An 18,288-nucleotide genomic window follows, 5' to 3' on the forward strand; every position below is an offset into this window, starting at 1 on the left:
GACATGATGGAATGCATTTCCTCTGTGTGGACCACCACCAGGCTGGTGAGATGGAGCAATGCATGATGAGGGAGAGGAGGAGGAAGAAGAAAAGGAGGAGCATGATGGAGCTCTGGGGGGATGGGGTGCCAGCTTTCACTGTTGAGCAGAGACATCTGGAAGCATTTACGTCTGCACTAACACAGAGCGAGGCGCAGGCCCAACAGTTACATCACTCACAGTTCCACACAATCCCCTGCCCCCACCACACACACACGCATACAAAATACTTAACCACACGTGCAAAGACAAACAAACATATGTGGGCCTGAAAAAATTGTACAAACACATATCATAGATTGGGTGTGCGCAAAACCACACACTAGTACGGATATGACCAACTACCTAAACACTAAAAGATACAGGGGACTCATCTCAACAAGCGCCTACACACATGCACTCTTGTACACACACAATCACACCCCCCCCCTCCGGCCCCCGTAACCCAGTACGATTTCCTGCAAATTCCAAAGTCAGATCCCGGCTGGAACATTTCAGCCCGCCTGCCACGTCACTTTGCCTCCGCCAACCTCCCTCTCTCGTTCTCTTTCTTTCCATTTCGCTTTGCTTCTTCGGAAAAGGCGACTGACATGAAAATGTTTCCAGTTGGCGTTTGGGCACACTAAGGCCAGTGGACTGGAGTTCATCCTTAGAAATGAAGTGAAGTAGTATCTTTTAGGGGTCTTTTTTATTTCACTGGGAGAATGGATATGACTGAGGCCTTGGAAAGGAGATCAAGTGGTGAGTAAAGCAATAGTAATGCTATGTATGCATTCTACGCACTTTTGATCATTGCAGACAAAATCTGAAGTTAGTTTAATCAGTTTTCTATAATTAAGTGTAAAATAAAATGATCAGAGAAACTAGATCATGTAAACTGTATCCATCAGCCCACTGACATGTCTCTTGTTCTGAATGTTAATCTTCAGGTTAGTGAATACAACCTTTGAAAAGGTCTATAATGTAAATTAACTGTAGAGCCGAGTCTGCTGAGTGTGCACTTACTGAAGTTATTTCGCCAATACAGTCCAACCACTTGTAGATCTATTTGCGTTCAATGTTGCAGGGGTTGGATTTTTCAAAATTAGCTCTATTTAAATCAATATTTAACAAGATACAAAAATATTTGGTTTTGTTTCAGCATATGTTAGGCTGTTCCATGTACGTGTTTTCTTTCATATGTGCAATTGTTTCACTGTGGTAATGTTTACTCTTCATGCCCTCTGTTCCAATGTCCTAGGGTAGCGACCTGAAGCCGCATTGACCTCGGGGTCCTTCCTCCCATCAGAGTCCTCCTCACCCCCCCGCCTGCCCAGTGTTCAGACTACCTGTTCATCAGGCTACAGCTGAACAGTAGTCTGCACATTGGTTAGGCTGGGCTGGGACGCACACACCTCCAGACACCAAATCTCCACTTGGGATAGCTTATCCCAACAGTGTCAAATTCAGTGTTGTCATCTTTATACATTCTTGTGGTGCAGTGTCATCTTATCTTAGCTAGCCATATCCCTGTGTGTGGAGCAGAAATCCCTCTTACCTCCTCATCTTTGTACCAGGACAGGGACTCAGCGGTCAGGACAAACCAGTACTCCTTGGAGCCTCCTTTCATGATGCTGATGTTGATGGTTAGCCAGCCTTTCCTGATCACCTGCACAGCAAGGATAAGATGTGGGAGAGAGGGGTACCAGGAGGATGGAGGAAAACAACTTTGTCAATGAGGCGTATACACTGGTGACATGAGTGCCCAATAATTAGTGTTGCATGATTAATACCAGGATGTCAATGAAGGTTATAATAAAATCTTGCCTACTTACCTGATAGGTCACTGAAATTTGGTTTGTCTCTCATCTTTTAATCTTAATATTCAAAATTTTTGTGTCTGTAAGTCTAACATCAAATATGCGCTACAATACATAGGCAAAGCTTAAATGTGAAACTTACTGAGTAAAAAGCATTGAGTGACCAAATGACAGTAATGTATACTGTGTGTAATATGGCTAAATGTATACAAAAGCATCAAATGGTTTAGTTGAAAATACTGAAAAGGGATGTAGTCCTTTTTCACTCAACAGAGAAGAAATCTTTAAACCAACAAACAGGAGCAGATGGTGTCCAGACCATGCTAGCCCCAACACAGAGTCAAAGACCAAAGGTCGGCGGTGGTATGTTAGTGTCAACGGGTCAGTAAAAGCTAATCTATGTACTTATGAAAAGCAATGTTAGTGAGGTTAACTGGATCGGGAGAAGTGAGTGCAAAATCAGGGGTAGCGGAGGTGAATATAGTTGCAATGAAATAGATTAAATGTAGAATGAAGTCAGCTGACTTAGTAGAGTTCACAGAGGGACAGACATCTAAAAAGCAAAGAGTAAATCTGAATTTGAGAGATGGAGAGGGAGGAAATACATACATCAGACTGAGAGGCTGAGTTGAGTGAATCATTTTGAGGACAGTAAGCCATGCATTTTAGAGGAGCTCTCTTAACGATGTCTCTTTTCATTTTTTCTCATAGACTCTCATGCATTTCAAGTACAATAGAGCAAACTATCTGTGAAAATTGTGCTCTTGTGCTCAGTAAAGTGGAGTGGGAACGTCTGTTTCAAAGTCAGCTCAAAACCTCTCTCATGTACTCCCTCTCCATCCAGCAGAGGACTGGAGTGAGTTATGGGAAAAAAAAGGTTCATTAGTTCAAAAGCGCCAACATAAACATGGGAGAGGAGGCAATTACATAGGAGCTAAACTGGTAGTTTGCCTTGGCGAGGAAATAACTTCAACTTTCAGAAACAAGGAAATCCCCTGTATTAAAGTCAGTTGGAAATGTTATAACTGAGTTGACATTAAAAAGGAGGAAAACATGAGATGTAAGGGTGTCACAGATGAGATGCTTTTGTTTGTACACTATTTGCCAGTAGTAAAAAAAAATGTCAAGAAATGTTCAATCCACTTCTGTAAACTTGGTGAGTGTAGCTGTAAAAGTGATTCAAGGATTAAAAATAAAACAAAAAAAAGATTAGTATAAAAAATGCTCATTTGAATGTAAAAGATAGTTAATTGTGAAAATGATGAGATGTTAATAAGGAATTTTGATGTAATCATTTAAAATACATCCCAAAGCCAAACTAACAGACCTTTTTGATCAGTTCTGAATGCAGAAACAACAATTGGAGACTTTGGTGTTTTTTTTGTAATAAAGTGAATTTGGACATGATGAAAGTACTTTGAATAGTAAAGTATTTTTAACATGCATTGGAAAAAGGTAATCACTGGAAATTAAAAGAAAAGTTCACCCGCAAATCAAATTACACATATTCTTCTTCTTTCCTGTAGTACCAATTAATCCATCTACATCGTTTTGGTCTAAGTTGCAGAGTTTTGGAGTTATCCGTCGTAGAGATGTCTGATTAAATGTATTTTAAAAAGCAAAGACAAACATATAAACTCACTCACATACACACACTCCCTCAAGAGGAACAATGATTGAGGACTTTGGAGACCTAGGGTTATGGTTAGGCATGTAGGAAAAATAGTTCCTACATGAAGCTGTTCACCACAAGGTCTGTGGATTATCTTGAGTAACCAGGTCATGATTTCTGGTCAGAGACATTGCTGTGGAGACTTTCAAATGTATTATTTTGCCACTTTAAACACCACAAGCTGGGTGATATCTAGTTCCACTATAATTATGAGAAGGCAGACCTCTCTATGGCTGACATCTCCAAAACTTGGTAACGCACACCAAAACAATCTAGATGGATGAGTAGCACCACAGGTAAGAGGAAAAGTATGTTTTTGATTTAGGGGTGAACTGTTCCCTCAAGAGCACAGAAAATGCCAAAGAATCAAAAAGTTAACTGTATTACGTGTCGCTGATTTAATCACTCCCCGCTCCCTCCCCGTTTCGTCCAGAGTGACGTTTAGGATGATTCTCACAAGGCAAACTTCGAGTCACCATGCAAGAGGCAGCAGCAGAGGTATGAACCTGAAGACATGAGAACTGATGCCGTCCAAGGTCAGTGGTGGAAAGTTTGCCTGTTCTCTCTCTCTGTTGTCCCTCATAACACACAGCATTACACAATGCCACATTCTTCACATCTTATTTACAATATTTGGTGGTGCACAAAGGGTAAAATGTTAGTAGCAACCCAGATGTGTACAGTTAAAGACAATTACTGTCTTAAAATGAAACCAAGAATTACGAGTGCAAACCTGCCATGTGTTACTGTAAAGGCAGTTCCAAATTACTGGTAACTGCATTTTACCGCTCGAATTGATATCAGTTTGATTAGTCTGGAGACTCTACCTTCTCCTCGTGGACCTCTCCAAGTCCGCCGAGCTGCAGAGGGGTAGAACAACTCGTTACGGTGAAAGGTATCGACTCCTGTATGTGCAGGAAACTGTTGATTCTGTTATCTCACAGCAGTTTGTCTTTTCCACCCTAACCATATTGGCTGACCTGTGTGTGATGGCCTCAGTTCTTCTGCATGGTCTACCCCTGCTGCCCCCTAGCAGGGTGTGGTTTAAATCTGTGGGGTACTTACCAGAATCTCACCCTGCAGTAATAGGAAGGGGGAGGGGAAATTAAAGCAAAAGGGGGGCAGTATAAAATCATAGCAAAAAGAAATGAGAAAGCAAGCAAGCAAAGATGAGGGACAGATGAGAGGCAGGAGGAGGGGAGAAAAGGGAAGCAAGTGGACAGTAGAAAGAGATGAGAGAAGTGGAATAAAGAAGTAGGAGACAGTAGAGTATGAATGTTTGAGTAAATGTTGAAAAAGGAGGGTAGAAATCGAGAATGAGAGGTTTGAAGGAAGGAAAAACAGGAGGAAAAAGAGAGACAGAATTCATGAGACAACCAGAGAAACACAGGAAGAGAGGCAGGAGAGAGAGAGAGAGAGAGAAAGAAAGAGAGAGAGACAGAGCAAGAGAGTTACATGCAATTAGAATTACTTCAAGTATACCACAATTTGGTTATGTCATATTTGTTGCTCAGTTGATAGGGGTGAGGTCCATGCACGTTCTGGATTTCAATACAAAAGATGCTTGTGTGTTAATGAGGAATGCAACAAAACAACCGTCATAAGTCTGTGATTAATTGTTGCTTTGCTGTAGAACATGCCTGGGTTACATGCAAACAGCAATTAATAGTAGCCATGGAAACAAATGCTCGTTTGAGAAAAAGCAGGGAATGCGGGTTCACCGATACTACTTTCCCCTGACTTCAGTCTCTAAAGCTGATTAGCACTATTATGATCATGTTCTAGTATCTTACCAACACACACTGAAATTCAACAACCATTTCTAAGTATCAGTCTGAATAAAACAAAAAAAGGAAAAGTACCAGTTTTACAACATCGTGGACAAAGACCAGCCAGTATAATATTAGGATTAGACAACTAAGACTGGGTACAGTCAGTAGTTAATATGATGCACAGGGGAGGTATCGTTCCCAGTTAGACGGGTCGAGATAGATTAATGGCTACTGGCTAAATCATTGCTGGGGTGAGGTGTATTCACATGGTTGATTAATCGACTGGTAATGGGAGGCATCAGTCAAGGGAGATTAAATCTGGGTCTGCTGAAAAGGCCAGAGTGGAGTGATAAAACATACCTGGTTGGGTATGGCCCTCTTCTTGTTTGCAGCTGTGTTCCTCTGCTGGGCACTGCCATTACACAAAGATGGACAGAAAAGACAATAAATATTGATGACAACACACCAAACATAACCTGTTTAAAATGTACATACCAAATAGTCATGTTCAATTATTCATTAACCAATATTGTGTTCCATAAGTTTTATAGCCTCTTAGGGTTGGGACGATGTAAACATTTTCAAACGGTTTGATATTCAGCCCTAATATACAGAGATACAGACTTTTACCACTAGCTGTTGCACTTGAATCTGCCGCTCCTAAATGGCACATAATGAAAGCATGTGAATGAGATTGTAGCAGCATCGCAATTTATCAGCACAACTATGACACATCATGTTTTTTATCTCTCATAACAACCATTCAACAATCAGAACAGAAACAGAAAAAGTAATGAATGAAGACTTTAGCCTAGTGAAACTAAGGAAAATATGTCAGTAGCTACATTTCAATGTGCATGTGAACCTTGCAATGAACTTTTTTTTTTTAAATAGCACCTTTCAATGTAACGATGTTACAAAGTGCTTCAAGAGTTTTCCACAACACATTCTTGCAAATGTTTCCCTGTAAAAGTCTTGTGAAAGAGATGAAACTGAAATGCTAGAGGGCTTTTAATTTTAAATTGATGTAGGAAGTATTGAGTATATAATAACATGGTAATGGAGTTAACAGGGCCATCAGGACCAGATCAGAAAGTTATTGTAGTGTGGAACATGGACAGCATAACCTGCACCACCTTGTAACTGATAAGAGTTCTCTCTTGTGGATGTCAGTTTGAGTCATATAGCGTCACTGCGTCTCTCCTTCGTGGTAAACCTCTACAAAAAAAGAGGAGGCAGCACCATGTGGTGCAAAGCTAATCAGCTATCCTTGGGCTCCTGCTAACTACCTGCATGCTGCTAGCTCTCTCCACCTACACCTGACAAATGCATGAAGGTGAAAGTGAGTTTTGGAGGACTGTGGACAAAACGATGGGTCAACATTTCTCTCACACACATACTGTACCACACGACCCTACATCCTTTCAATGAGCCCACCTGTTGTTGCCGTACCCTGGGGGGCTACCATCATCCAGCCTCCTGTAGTCAATACTGAAAGTGATGTCATGAGAACTGTTAAACAGCCCTAGCTGACCTCCGACACATCGCAGCAATCCACTCTGCCATGCAAAGGCTAGGCATAAACCCTCACACACGCACACACGGGGGCTTGCTTTGTTACTCGGTCAACAGTACAACCCACACAGAGGAGGGGAGCTCCACTCAACTGCATGCTACTGTAACTGCTACACTAGTGACTACGTGAATTCAACCACAACCTCTAAACTGCTTAGTGATACACACCACAAAAAAACTGTGAGTGCTTTGCAGTGTGCAAATGAGTTTCCAGTGCACAACAGCAGCTACAAGTGATGCAGTAACACATTCACATTGCTCTGTCCAATGGTACAGTCAGCGACAGTCAAACAGTCTGCAGCAGACAGGAAGTTTATCTGACAAGCAATCAACCATGCTTGATTGACTTTGTTTGAAGGAGTAGTAGTATTGATGCATGCAGGATGGAGAAGTGAGCAACTAAAGCGACCTTTATTATTGTAGCATCTGCTCTCCTACAGAGAGACACAGGCTCTGATGTGGCAGGATCACTAACTGGCATGCTACATCTCACTGATGCCCCACAGCCAACAACATGTGGCTCACTATAAGCAACATTTTGATTCAGGAGCAGTGAAGTGGTGGGGACTCTGTTCAGTTTTTAAAACGGCAGCTGGGTTAAACATGTATTACAGGTCTTTGTCTTTGTAAATCTATGGAATCACAACTGCACCTCAGACAGCAGGCAACATGTAGTTATTTGGGATCATAATGCCTGTGCACTGGAGACAAGCTGTAAGTTGGGCTAGATAAGGTGGGTGCAGAAGGGTACATACTTTGCGAAGCCAATGAAGTCCTCATGGTTGGTGTTGATGTAGGACAGCTCAATGTCAATCAGCAGCAGAACCTTAATCAAAGGCATAAAATCATGATTAGAATTGAGGGGCCTTAATTTAACACCACTTACCAAAGACACAATGTAGAAGTGTGAAGTCTCACTTTTTCAGTCTCAAATTTTACACTTGTGAACTGCATAAAAACAACTATAACAGAGATTACATCAGAAGCTAAATTTACACGAAGCTATACCAATATAGTCTGTCAGACTGATATTACTGATGGATTATAATCCAGATAAATCAACCTGCCTCACATCCTATCTGACAGAGCTGCTACCAAACCTCAAAGTCTGATTAAGCTTGGTTTGTTATAGAGTTAATGCAGTTTCAAAAGTAGCAACAAACTGATTTAATTATAAAATAACTGTTTTTCTGCCATGATACAGAATGCTCTTACCTGTGATATTATCAAAGCAATAGTTTAATCAGACAGGAAGTTGGAACAACATGTTTTTTGCATCCGTGGCTGTTTATGCACCTTTATTTCTAGAACAGCAAGATAAGAATCTGACCAAGATGTTTGAAACTCTTGCTTGGAAAAGGAACTGAGCCCTCACAATGAACTTGAAAAAATGCCTTCAATTACCTTTCAGGCCTTATTTAATTTTCTCAAGTTTGTAAATCTTTACGAAGTTATGAGGTCTATAGAAAAAAATGCTGTAAAATTCAACAAAAGTTAATCTAATAATCGCTTTTCCAAATTGTTTTTTGTCCTTACCATGCAGCTAGAGGTTCTGCAGACTCAGAGACAGACGATGCCAGATAACAAATTATTACAGCCAACAGTTGTGGATGTTCAAGCATCATATGCCAGCTTCACCTTGTGCTACATCTTGCTGCATTCCATTCCCCCGTTTATATGACTCAATTTGGGAGATCTTGACATCTTAACATGATTTTGAAGTGGGGCTTCATATGAACTGTAAATTGCAGCTCTTAGTGTATGTCTCCGAAAAAGAAAAAGCTAAAGAGCCATTTGCCAATTGAATTAACAGCCTATCAGCTCACCTGGTCCTTGGTCTTCCCTTCTCTTTCTCTGACGTGGGTAGTGACGATCCTCTCAGTCTCCTCTCTCAGTCTGGGGTACGAATTGAGCTGAAAGGCAACACAACACAACTGCAGCACTGAACGGAGACGCATACACACACATACACACTTACATGTGAGCTTGAGCTTAGTAAGACTTACCAATAAGTATCAGAGAGAAACAGGAGTGAGAAGTGAGAGTAAGTGTAGAACAAAGAAAAGGGAAAGAGATAGTCAAGTGACATTTCAGTGTCACGCATATCCAAACTACCACAAACCAACACACACACTTACGGCCTTTAAATAGACAGTGACTGTCCGAAAGGTGGAAAGGCATTTACTATCAGCCAGGGACGACTTTATGAATATAGAACCTATGCTAAGTTGGCCATTTTCTGATTGATGCATTTTTTAAATTTTTTTTATTTATTTATTTTTTTTAAATGGAGATTTCCTTTTTTGGCCCTGGCACAAAAGGGGGAATCAATAAGAAAAATAACTAAATAAACAGCAACAGGAAAACATTAATATAGGCCTAATTGATATCTTAAACATCAAATCAGTATTAGCCCATAATTTCACAACCGGTGCAACCCTCATATCAACAGATGAACCCTGTAGATTTGATCATCTGTGAATACATTCAAAACTGTCATCTCTGGCTGATGGTAGAGTTCTGATAATTAATAATATTAGTCAAGACTGGATGAGAAGGGAAAGTGGGAGAATGAATGGGGTGAGACAGAGGGGAAGGATGGCTGGGTTAGTGTTGAATCAGACGTGCTGCGCCTTCCTCTGTCCACAAGATGGCAGTGGAGCGCTGTTGCTATGGAAACACTCCAGTCAAGCTTCCACTGTACCCACAGCCTATTAGTATCATCCCCCACCCACCCCCCAGATATCACTCCCTTTCCATCCGGTCCAGCAGATAGAAGAATGTCAGTCTGCTGTGTGGGTCAGCAGGGGAGCAAAGCCGGGCTCTGCTCTGCCCAAAACGACAGAGCAGGCTGGGTTGTGGGCAGGGAGAGTGGGAGGAAGCAATGTGGAGGTGGGCAAAAAAAAATAAAGGCTTTAATGAGCTGATGCTGGGATCTTGCTGGTGGAAGTTCAAATTTCTGACGTGATTTGTGATTCAATACTCAATGTGAATGATATGGAGACTTTCAGGGAGTAGGGATGGGACGATATACAAACTCGAAGCAGTGGGCACGGATGGTGTGGTGGCAAGGGTGGGGTGGGGCGATTTCACTGGGATGACCATTTTACTGGGATGACAGAGACAGACATGTAGAGAGGAAAGGAATCCCTTCTCTTTTTATGTCATCATCCCTGCAGGTGTGTCCCTTGTTACCTTCACGGCACACTTCATGACGAGCGCGGTGAGCTCGGAAACCACGAGGTCCACGCATTTGAGGCTGGGCTCTTTGAGTTTGAGGATCTGCTTTTTGACAATCGCCTCGAAAGCCAGGTCAGGGGTGAAGAGCCCCGTTCTGGAAGACCAGTGGGTAAGATTGCATTTTGTTGTGGTGGCAGACAGAGAGGGATAGACAGAAATGAAGGAAAGAGAAAAAGAGGACAGCCAGGAAAGAGAAAGAAAAGAAATAAAAAGAGAAAAAGTCTTTGTTCAGTTAGTCATTTCTAGTTGTTGACAGACAAATCAACCAGTGGAGAAGGACAAGCCGCAGGTTTTTCACATCCTCTTCCCTGACAAGCCAGTTCCTAAAAAACTAGGTCAATATGGTAGAGATTGAGACATGTCACCACCAACTCCAGGCCAAATTACCGCTTACAACTACCTCTGCTGGCTTTGTGCACTGAACTGTGACACCTGCAGCTTGTCCAGGAAAGAGCAGAGATGCTTAGACAGGTTGAGTCCCTGAAACATCTCATATCCACGACGACACGTCACCCGTCACAACACTCCACAACACGACAGCACTGCCTGCACACAGGGCGTAACCGGGCTGGGCTGAGGGCAAACTGCACAGAACGTTTAAGAAACTAAACTGGTCAGTAGAGCCTTTTTCTAGATAGTGTAGGAAGCTGTTGGGCTAATGTTCTGTGCCAGTGTACCCTCTGGGACACCCATGGTTGCCCCTGCCCCATGTCTTGGCTGGGTCGGGAGATGCTGGACACCTGCAGTACCTTGTTGGTGCACTGCCTGACTGTGTTGATGAGCTCCTGAATGACCAGATCGATACATTTGAGACAGGGCGTTTTCAGCTTAACGATCTGCTTTTTCACGATGGCCTCAAACGCCAGGTCTGGAGTGAACAGCCCCGTTCTGAGGATTCACAAAGAGACAGAGGCACAGCGACAGACAGATGGGACAGTTAACAGACATGTAGGCCAAAGAAACACATGATTAGACGGATGATTAGGTACACGTGAAGACAAACAGGTGACTGACACAATTGGAGGTTATGGACACAGAGAAAGAAACGGAAAATTAACATACTATCAGCCACAGCAAAGGAAGGAAAGATAAAGCTCCATGGAGGGCCAGGTATAAATGTAATTATGCACACAAAATGAGATGTGACAGACAGGAGAGTATCGGTGAAGAACACATGACAACATTTGTGCAGTAGACACAGATATATGTAACACAATAATAATTGAATGCTTCAGCAGAGACAGAAAAGGAGTGGGTGGTGTTGCAGTGAGGAGATAAGGGGATTGGAAGAACAGTGAGGGAAAGTTGAACAGAGAAAATACATTTCACATAGAACAGAAAACAATTTTCTGAATACGCCACTTTGAATTGATGCTTTGAGTCTGTGATGGCAAGGCTTGATTATAAAAATTTGAATTATAGAACAATAACAGCTTTGATGAGGGGAGAAAAGTGAAGCATGTTTGTATTTCATATAAAAACAGAATTATAGGTGTCTATTGAGCTCTGTGGGTGGCTACTTTGAGAGACAGGCAGGTTTGTTATCTCAGCTCCACTTGCCTGACACCGTGGACGTTCTTGATTGCGTGACTGATTTCTCGCCTTAGCTCCTTCTCGTCAAACACAATCTGAGTGACAGCGGAGAGAAGAAGCAAATTATACTTCTAGTCTAACAGCACTTCAATCTTTGTGAAGACAGCCAGAACATAATATAAATAATACCCAACATATCACTCATCTTCATGGCACACTGACCTTGACCAGTTCAAAGGGGAAGCGTTCATGGAAGATGCGGTTGATCTTAGCGCCACCCGACAGCTCATTGGTGTCTACCTGGTCCCCAGAGCCCTCAATGCACTTCTCAAAGTCCACACCAAACTGCTGCACCATCCTGAGAAAGGTCAAGCACATAACATATGTGCTAAGTGTAAATAATCTTGCAACTACAACTGGAGTCATCCTAACTGTAATTCTTGCAGTGGATCTCCCACTGCAAGAATGACTGTAAATGCAATTTCAAAAGGGGGTCATGCTTATGTCAGCATGGGATATCAACATTAATTGTGTCCTCGGCTGAGCTGTCACATTAGCTCGTCTAGTTAAATAGCCTGTCGTCCATGAGTAGATGCACACTTCCTTGTGTGTGGTGATACGCTTGGCGGGTGTAGTTTCGGTAGAAAAAGAAACAGTTCCTAAATGAAACTGCTCACAACATGGTCTGTTGATTACCGTCTGTAATCGGGTTATGATTTATAGAAAGAGATATCGCTGTTGAGTTTTTCAAATGTTTTTTTTGGCGCTTTGAGCACTAAAAGCCTTCCCTTTTAATCTTATCAACTGAATGTGTCAGCAAAGTTAACCTCAATACAATTATTAGTCCTACGAGCTTCATAAGGGAGCTAACTACTAAGCAAGCCATGCAATTTTTTGCGATTAGTATATCGTATAATGGGTAACATTAGTATCAAATGCATGTTGCATTGTTATTAACAGCGATACTCAGATGCACTCACTGCAACAAGGCCTTGGTCTTGCGTGTTGGGTCATCTGGACGGAAGTTCTTGTATTCCTCCACCTCCTTCTCCAGGGAGAGGAGTTGACTCTGCAGTTTACTGCGCAGACCAGGCAGGGTATCCCTGATGTGGTTGGTCAATTGCTAGAGACAGAGGTAATATATACAAATATATATGTATATATATATATATATATATATATATATATATATATATATATATATATATATATATATATATATATATATATATATATATATTTGAGAATCAAATGGCACAGTAGAAAGGAAATCACAATTATCATTATCATTACTATTTTAAACAACTATTGACAGCAGACCTGGTTGAGTGTCTTTTGTAGATGTGGTGTGCCCATACGCTCTGCCAAATGTCTATAGGCAGGATGGGAGAGGAAGAACTTCCTCTCTGCAGCGAGAGCCGCACGAATGTCCTTCTTTCCATCAATGTCTTTCTGGCTGCGGTTCACCACACCAATGTAGCCTGCACATAACAACACAAATAGTGACTCTCAAGTAAAAAATAAAGCCTGTGAAAGTTCATTTGAGTGATTGTGTGTATAAATCCTCACCTCTACGCAGTGGCAGCAGTTTATTTTCAAGGATGTCCTTTGCATCTGTCCCTTCATCCATCAGGTCAAGTTTTGTTATAACACCAATGGTACGCATACCTGCACAAAATTATGTGTAACTACATCAATTCACACAGATTTAGTAGCTCTCAGCAATGGGTTTCCTACTACATGTCTTGTAGAGTAAAATCACTGATACAGAACAAAACAGAGACAAAAATACTGACTGTAGGCCTGCTCTTTGACTTCTGTAATGCTACATACTAACCCTGTGGGTCCACCTCCTTAGCGATTTTCAGAGCGTCCGAGTTGGCCAGGTCAGAGTTGGCAGGGGTGACGGCCAGGATCAGACAGCTCTCCTTGGTTATGAACTGCATCAGCATTTCCCTGATCTGGTGCTCGATGTCTACAGGCTGGTCTCCGACGGCCACCTTAGTCATTCCCGGAAGGTCGATCAGGGTCAGGTTCAGCACTGAGTCACATGGACAGAAGTAAAAAAAAATTAGAAATGCAAAAAATGTGTTTTCATCAAAATTACTTGAAGCCTACATATTTCTCACCGATGTATCATAATTTATCCAAATAATGTGTTCCCATGACCATTTTTTCCCCACAAAGTAGTATATGTAATATAATTTGACATATCATTAACTTTATAGGACATCAGACGAGGAAATGTTGATGATTAATCAATGAGAAAACACAAAGGCTATTCATGCTGTTGTCATTAAGTTATTTTACATGGCAAACTAATGATAAATACAGTGCTCCGTTTTTTATAAATTAATTTTCCTAAAACTTCAGCCGCCATCTACACCATCATGCTAATAGGTGTCTGTGGTGGTGGTGGGAAGCTTTCATGTTGTGACACTTGAGTGGGGAGGCTTTCGCTGTTGTCTAGTCCAACTGTTTACTTCCTTCATAAAACACCATGTGAGTTTTATAACTTACAAGTGTCCAATTAACTGAAAGAAATAAACATGAAAACGTCTATCCCACAAGATGAATGGATCTTTGTGACAGCCATTAAGTTCTGCTCAATGTTTTGCCAAAGCCACAACAATCTGTTTTTTTATATCTCAAAAGGCTGTCTGGAAAACTTATACTGGAAACAGCAAGGGGCAGCTGTCAACAACACAGAGAAACTTCTTGTTCTCTGTCATGTGCCGATGGCTTTCGGACTCATCGTTGTTTACTGTATGAGAAAGTTGGGCGGCAGCGAGAAGAAAAGAGCACTGCTCTCTATTTATTTTCAAAGCACTTCTTGGTGAACTACCGGGGTCTCCCTTTAACTACAGTTCAAGCTCACACTGCACTAGGTCCCAAAATTATCTTGTACTTGAAAATCATCATATTAATACTGAGATTGGAAAACTTGCTTTTATATATTATGCCTTGCAAAACTGGACTGGCTTGGAGCAGTTTGAATGTAGGTGTTTTGACTGTTTGTTGTGAGGTTGGTTTGTATTGTATATGTATGATGGATGTCTTGTATATGAGCCTATGTGTTGTTTATGTATCGTATTACATGAAGTCGCAGGGGGACCTTGAAATAGAGAGCTTTATCGAAAAATGTTTTTGATAAAGGATGATGATGATGATAATGATAGTGGTGGTGATGATGATACAACCAGGGAGAAAATGAAAACAGTACAGAAAAATCATGTCTGAGTTACAGTATATTTTCTCTTTTTATTTTCTCATCATATAACATGCAAATTCATGTTATAAATACCAAACAGCACATGTGTTTACAGTAAGATTTGCGTCCATTACCGTTTGGGGAGTAAACCCTCAGGTTAATTGGGATGGGAGAGATGCCTTTGTTGGAGCCTGTTATCCTGTCAGTCTCCGCTTCAATTTCCTGCCGCACTTCCTCGAAATCCACAAACTTCTTCCCTTTGCAGTGCAGGAATTCAGCATATTCTACACACAGGGTCAAAAGGACACACAGAAGGGGAGGGTAAAGTGAGGGAAAAGGACAAAGAGAGAGAAAGAGCAGGAGAGAGAGATAAAAATAGAGTATTAAATTAAAAAGATGAAGGTAGCAGACAGCAGACAGCGAGCTTAGCTTGAGGCACTGTGACAGAGTGGCCATATGCATAGCAGCGATGAAAGGAGACAGCGATGTGACTGTGCACAGGGCTGTTACACTCACCTGCTTTATTGTTGACCAGCTGCAGAATGAGAGGTCTCCGGGTAACAATGCCTGATCCACGTGGAAGAAAGTCCCTGAGGGAGGAAGAGAGACAGACAGAGGAGGAGGAAAAATAAATATCATGATTGTAGGGAGTAAAAGGGATGAAAAGGAAGGATATAAACACAAGTGGGGGCATGTTTGGTAAACAGAGAAAAAAAGAAAGAAAGAAAGACAGAATGGGCCCAGGGGGATTTCATGCCACAAACGTGCCTTTCAACAAATCAAATGTGACCAAGTCATTGTCTGTCATCATTAGAGCTTTAGAGATCAATCCATGCATACACTCATAAAAGTCACAATATTCTACACTTCAGTTCACTTATAATTCATGAAACTGAACAAGTCTCTCTGTATGTTGAATTTAACAGGCTGTAATGATGATCTGCTCTACAGCTAAATAATCAAAAAAAGTAGGTCACTATGACAGCACCCGTGGAGATGTTTCTGGGGATAAGAATCCCCGCTGTGAATTTGATTCACACATTTCCTACATTCAAATGACACTCATGTTGATGTAACATCTCAAACAAAACCCCCCAGACCACAAGTTCAGTCAGCCAGTTAAATTTGTAATTTCTCTCCGTTTTCAGCCCTGCTTCCCCCAAAGTGCTGTCCAATATTGCTGGTTAACACTCAGTTTTTATGGGCTGCGATCACATAATAACTTAATAATCGTTTTGTTGTTAGACAAGAGAAAGGGAAAAGTGTAAATGAGAGCAACTATATTGTGAATTCAACTTCGTTAAAAACGCAATATAGATGACCACAGAGAACAGGAGGACACGACATGGAGGTATAACAGGCTGTGTATGCAGCCTTGTGACAGGCAGAAAATTTAGATGGCAACTTTCTGTTATCTAACCTGTTCTGTTATCAAGCATTTTAAACATCAACCTAGCCGTTCACAGTGAACAGCTGATGTCATTGACCTGTATTTCCGTTGATTTTGTCAGACAACGTCTCAACCATGAAATACTGATTTGATCAATTTGGATTTTGGGCTGATTTACACATCAAAATCATTGGAAAAGTGCAATATATATCCTGTTTTAGAGTTGTTTTTACCCTAGCTGTACGGTTTTGTGATTTTCAATTAACAAACTTGTTGAACTATCAATTTACTAAATGTACCGCCTGTTTAAAGGACAGACATGTTTCAGCTAGCGACTATCAGCTTTTGTGTGAGCCCAGGATGTGTCAATATAAGAGATATCGCCCATGATAACGCCTTAACCACACTAGCCTCAGGCCTGAGACTTGACATTGTGCTATGTGCACAGTCACGATTACAAACATCAAGCAACTTGATTGCACAATGTAAAGCATTGCACAAAGCAGTAGATGACAAACAACCACTAATGGTATTGGTGCAACAGTGCATTATTGAGACAGCAGCCCATAGGAAACGATCAGACCTTTTATCACAGTGTTCCTCTTAAAGTGACAGGGTACCTCTGGAATTTCTAACTACATGGCCAAATATGCTTAGTCAGCCTTCAGATTAGGCTCCTCCACCCAGTCTTCTGCACTCCCCTCCCAATTCTGAAGGCCCCTCTGCTGCTCTGCAAACACACTACATCTGGTGGCAATCACCGTCCTCAGACCTGAAACAATCAAAGCAGAGCTGAGCATGTCACTAACCCACATTCTCCTTTTCCTCCCTACTGCCAGACGTACAGGCCTGAGGGGACTATGGTGGTGCTCAGCCTGCCTGCTGACTTCAGACTGGAAGCAATGTGTTAGCCACAGGACAGGAGAGAAGAGGGGAGCCACCATACTACATACTGCCTGCTCTTCCTACGCTGTAGTCCTGTGGTCAAACAGTGGGGAACATTCTCGATGTTCCTTACATCAGCAAAAATCCACAGGTCTGTGGTTCAGCACTGGTGCTGTGTCATGCACATAATGCAGGAGCATGCAGGCATTTGTCCACACGGCGGACAGTATAGAAAGGCCTGGATGAGGAATGGGAGGAAGGGAGGGACAAAGTTAGAGATAAAGAACAACATGGCTATGGGCTGGGGGAAAGGATGTGGAGAATGGCAGTAAGATGCTGCTGAGAGGGCAGAGCAAGAATGACATCTTCAAGAAACTGCTCATTAGGTCTGAACAATATGCAAATATATATAATTACACATATTTAGACAGATATTGAGATATGAGTCATGGTTTTTAGAACATTTTAATTTTAATTTTTACTGAAAAAGGGTGTGATTTTTGGCTGGGGTCAAAAAAGCATGTGCCGTTACATCTGAAGAAAATGATTTGTACTTCAGGGCATCTCTGTAGGACAATGATCAATTTATTAGCATTTATTTATTATCTATTAGTATTGGGCTGAACAATATGGTTAAAGAGTTGCAATCGTAATATGATACCCTCAGTGGGAATGATCATTTTTGGATTACAATTTTAGTTTTCATTGAAAAAACTGTTAAAATCATAATGTGACATTTGTTGGGGTCTGTACCAAACATGTTGTTTCACACATGGAGAACAAGATCTGTAGGCCAGGGCATCTCTGCTGCACCACAGTAGGCTACTTCATTATAATGCTGTTTTGTGACACATTTTACTTTTATCAGAAAACTGCAGTTTCTTGCGATTTTGGTATTGCCTTGGCCATAATGTGATTTTCGTTTCAATTAATTGTGAAGCCTTACTGCAATTATATTGATTCATCTCTTCAGTTACAGGTAACTCTCACTGGATTTTCAGCAGTCAAGCGTCACCTCATTGGCTCAAAAAGCTGCCACTGGTCAAAGATTCATTGCAATAAAATAAAGAGACAAAAAAAGGTTAAACTGTTTGCTCAAGAGTGCTTCTCATAACGTAAGTGCAGAATTGAACCAATCAGTCTTCATTGACAGAATTGGATAAACAGCAGTG

At 41.4% G+C, this 18,288-nt stretch overlaps 1 protein-coding gene and 1 long non-coding RNA gene across 5 annotated transcripts in view; one reads left to right on the forward strand and one right to left on the reverse strand.

Moving 5' to 3' along the window:
• Window positions 1-18,288, reverse strand: part of dnm2a (dynamin 2a) — a 29,587-nt gene that overhangs the window by 6,370 nt on the left and 4,929 nt on the right. For 2 of the 4 annotated variants that reach the window (XM_073494210.1, XM_073494207.1), the window contains exons 2-15: window positions 15,358-15,431; window positions 14,976-15,125; window positions 13,468-13,671; window positions 13,200-13,298; window positions 12,951-13,111; window positions 12,611-12,753; window positions 11,853-11,988; window positions 11,658-11,725; window positions 10,847-10,985; window positions 8,684-8,770; window positions 7,613-7,683; window positions 5,643-5,694; window positions 4,338-4,370; window positions 1,577-1,687 (exon numbers count right to left, since the gene is read on the reverse strand). In XM_073494210.1, coding sequence (XP_073350311.1) covers window positions 1,577-1,687; window positions 4,338-4,370; window positions 5,643-5,694; window positions 7,613-7,683; window positions 8,684-8,770; window positions 10,847-10,985; window positions 11,658-11,725; window positions 11,853-11,988; window positions 12,611-12,753; window positions 12,951-13,111; window positions 13,200-13,298; window positions 13,468-13,671; window positions 14,976-15,125; window positions 15,358-15,431 — 1,528 coding nt within the window. Of the gene's footprint in view, window positions 1-1,576; window positions 1,688-4,337; window positions 4,371-4,575; window positions 4,588-5,642; window positions 5,695-7,612; window positions 7,684-8,683; window positions 8,771-10,846; window positions 10,986-11,657; window positions 11,726-11,852; window positions 11,989-12,610; window positions 12,754-12,950; window positions 13,112-13,199; window positions 13,299-13,467; window positions 13,672-14,975; window positions 15,126-15,357; window positions 15,432-18,288 lie in introns of all 4 variants that reach the window. The other 2 variants (XM_073494208.1, XM_073494209.1) reach the window with 2 other exon arrangements.
• LOC141019330 (uncharacterized) lies at window positions 252-1,870 on the forward strand. Its single transcript, XR_012180770.1, has 2 exons — window positions 252-780; window positions 1,280-1,870. It is a non-coding gene; the product is annotated as an uncharacterized lncRNA (long non-coding RNA).

This window comes from Pagrus major, chromosome 23 (assembly GCF_040436345.1).
Source record: "Pagrus major chromosome 23, Pma_NU_1.0".
In the NCBI taxonomy this organism is placed as follows: domain Eukaryota; kingdom Metazoa; phylum Chordata; class Actinopteri; order Spariformes; family Sparidae; genus Pagrus; species Pagrus major.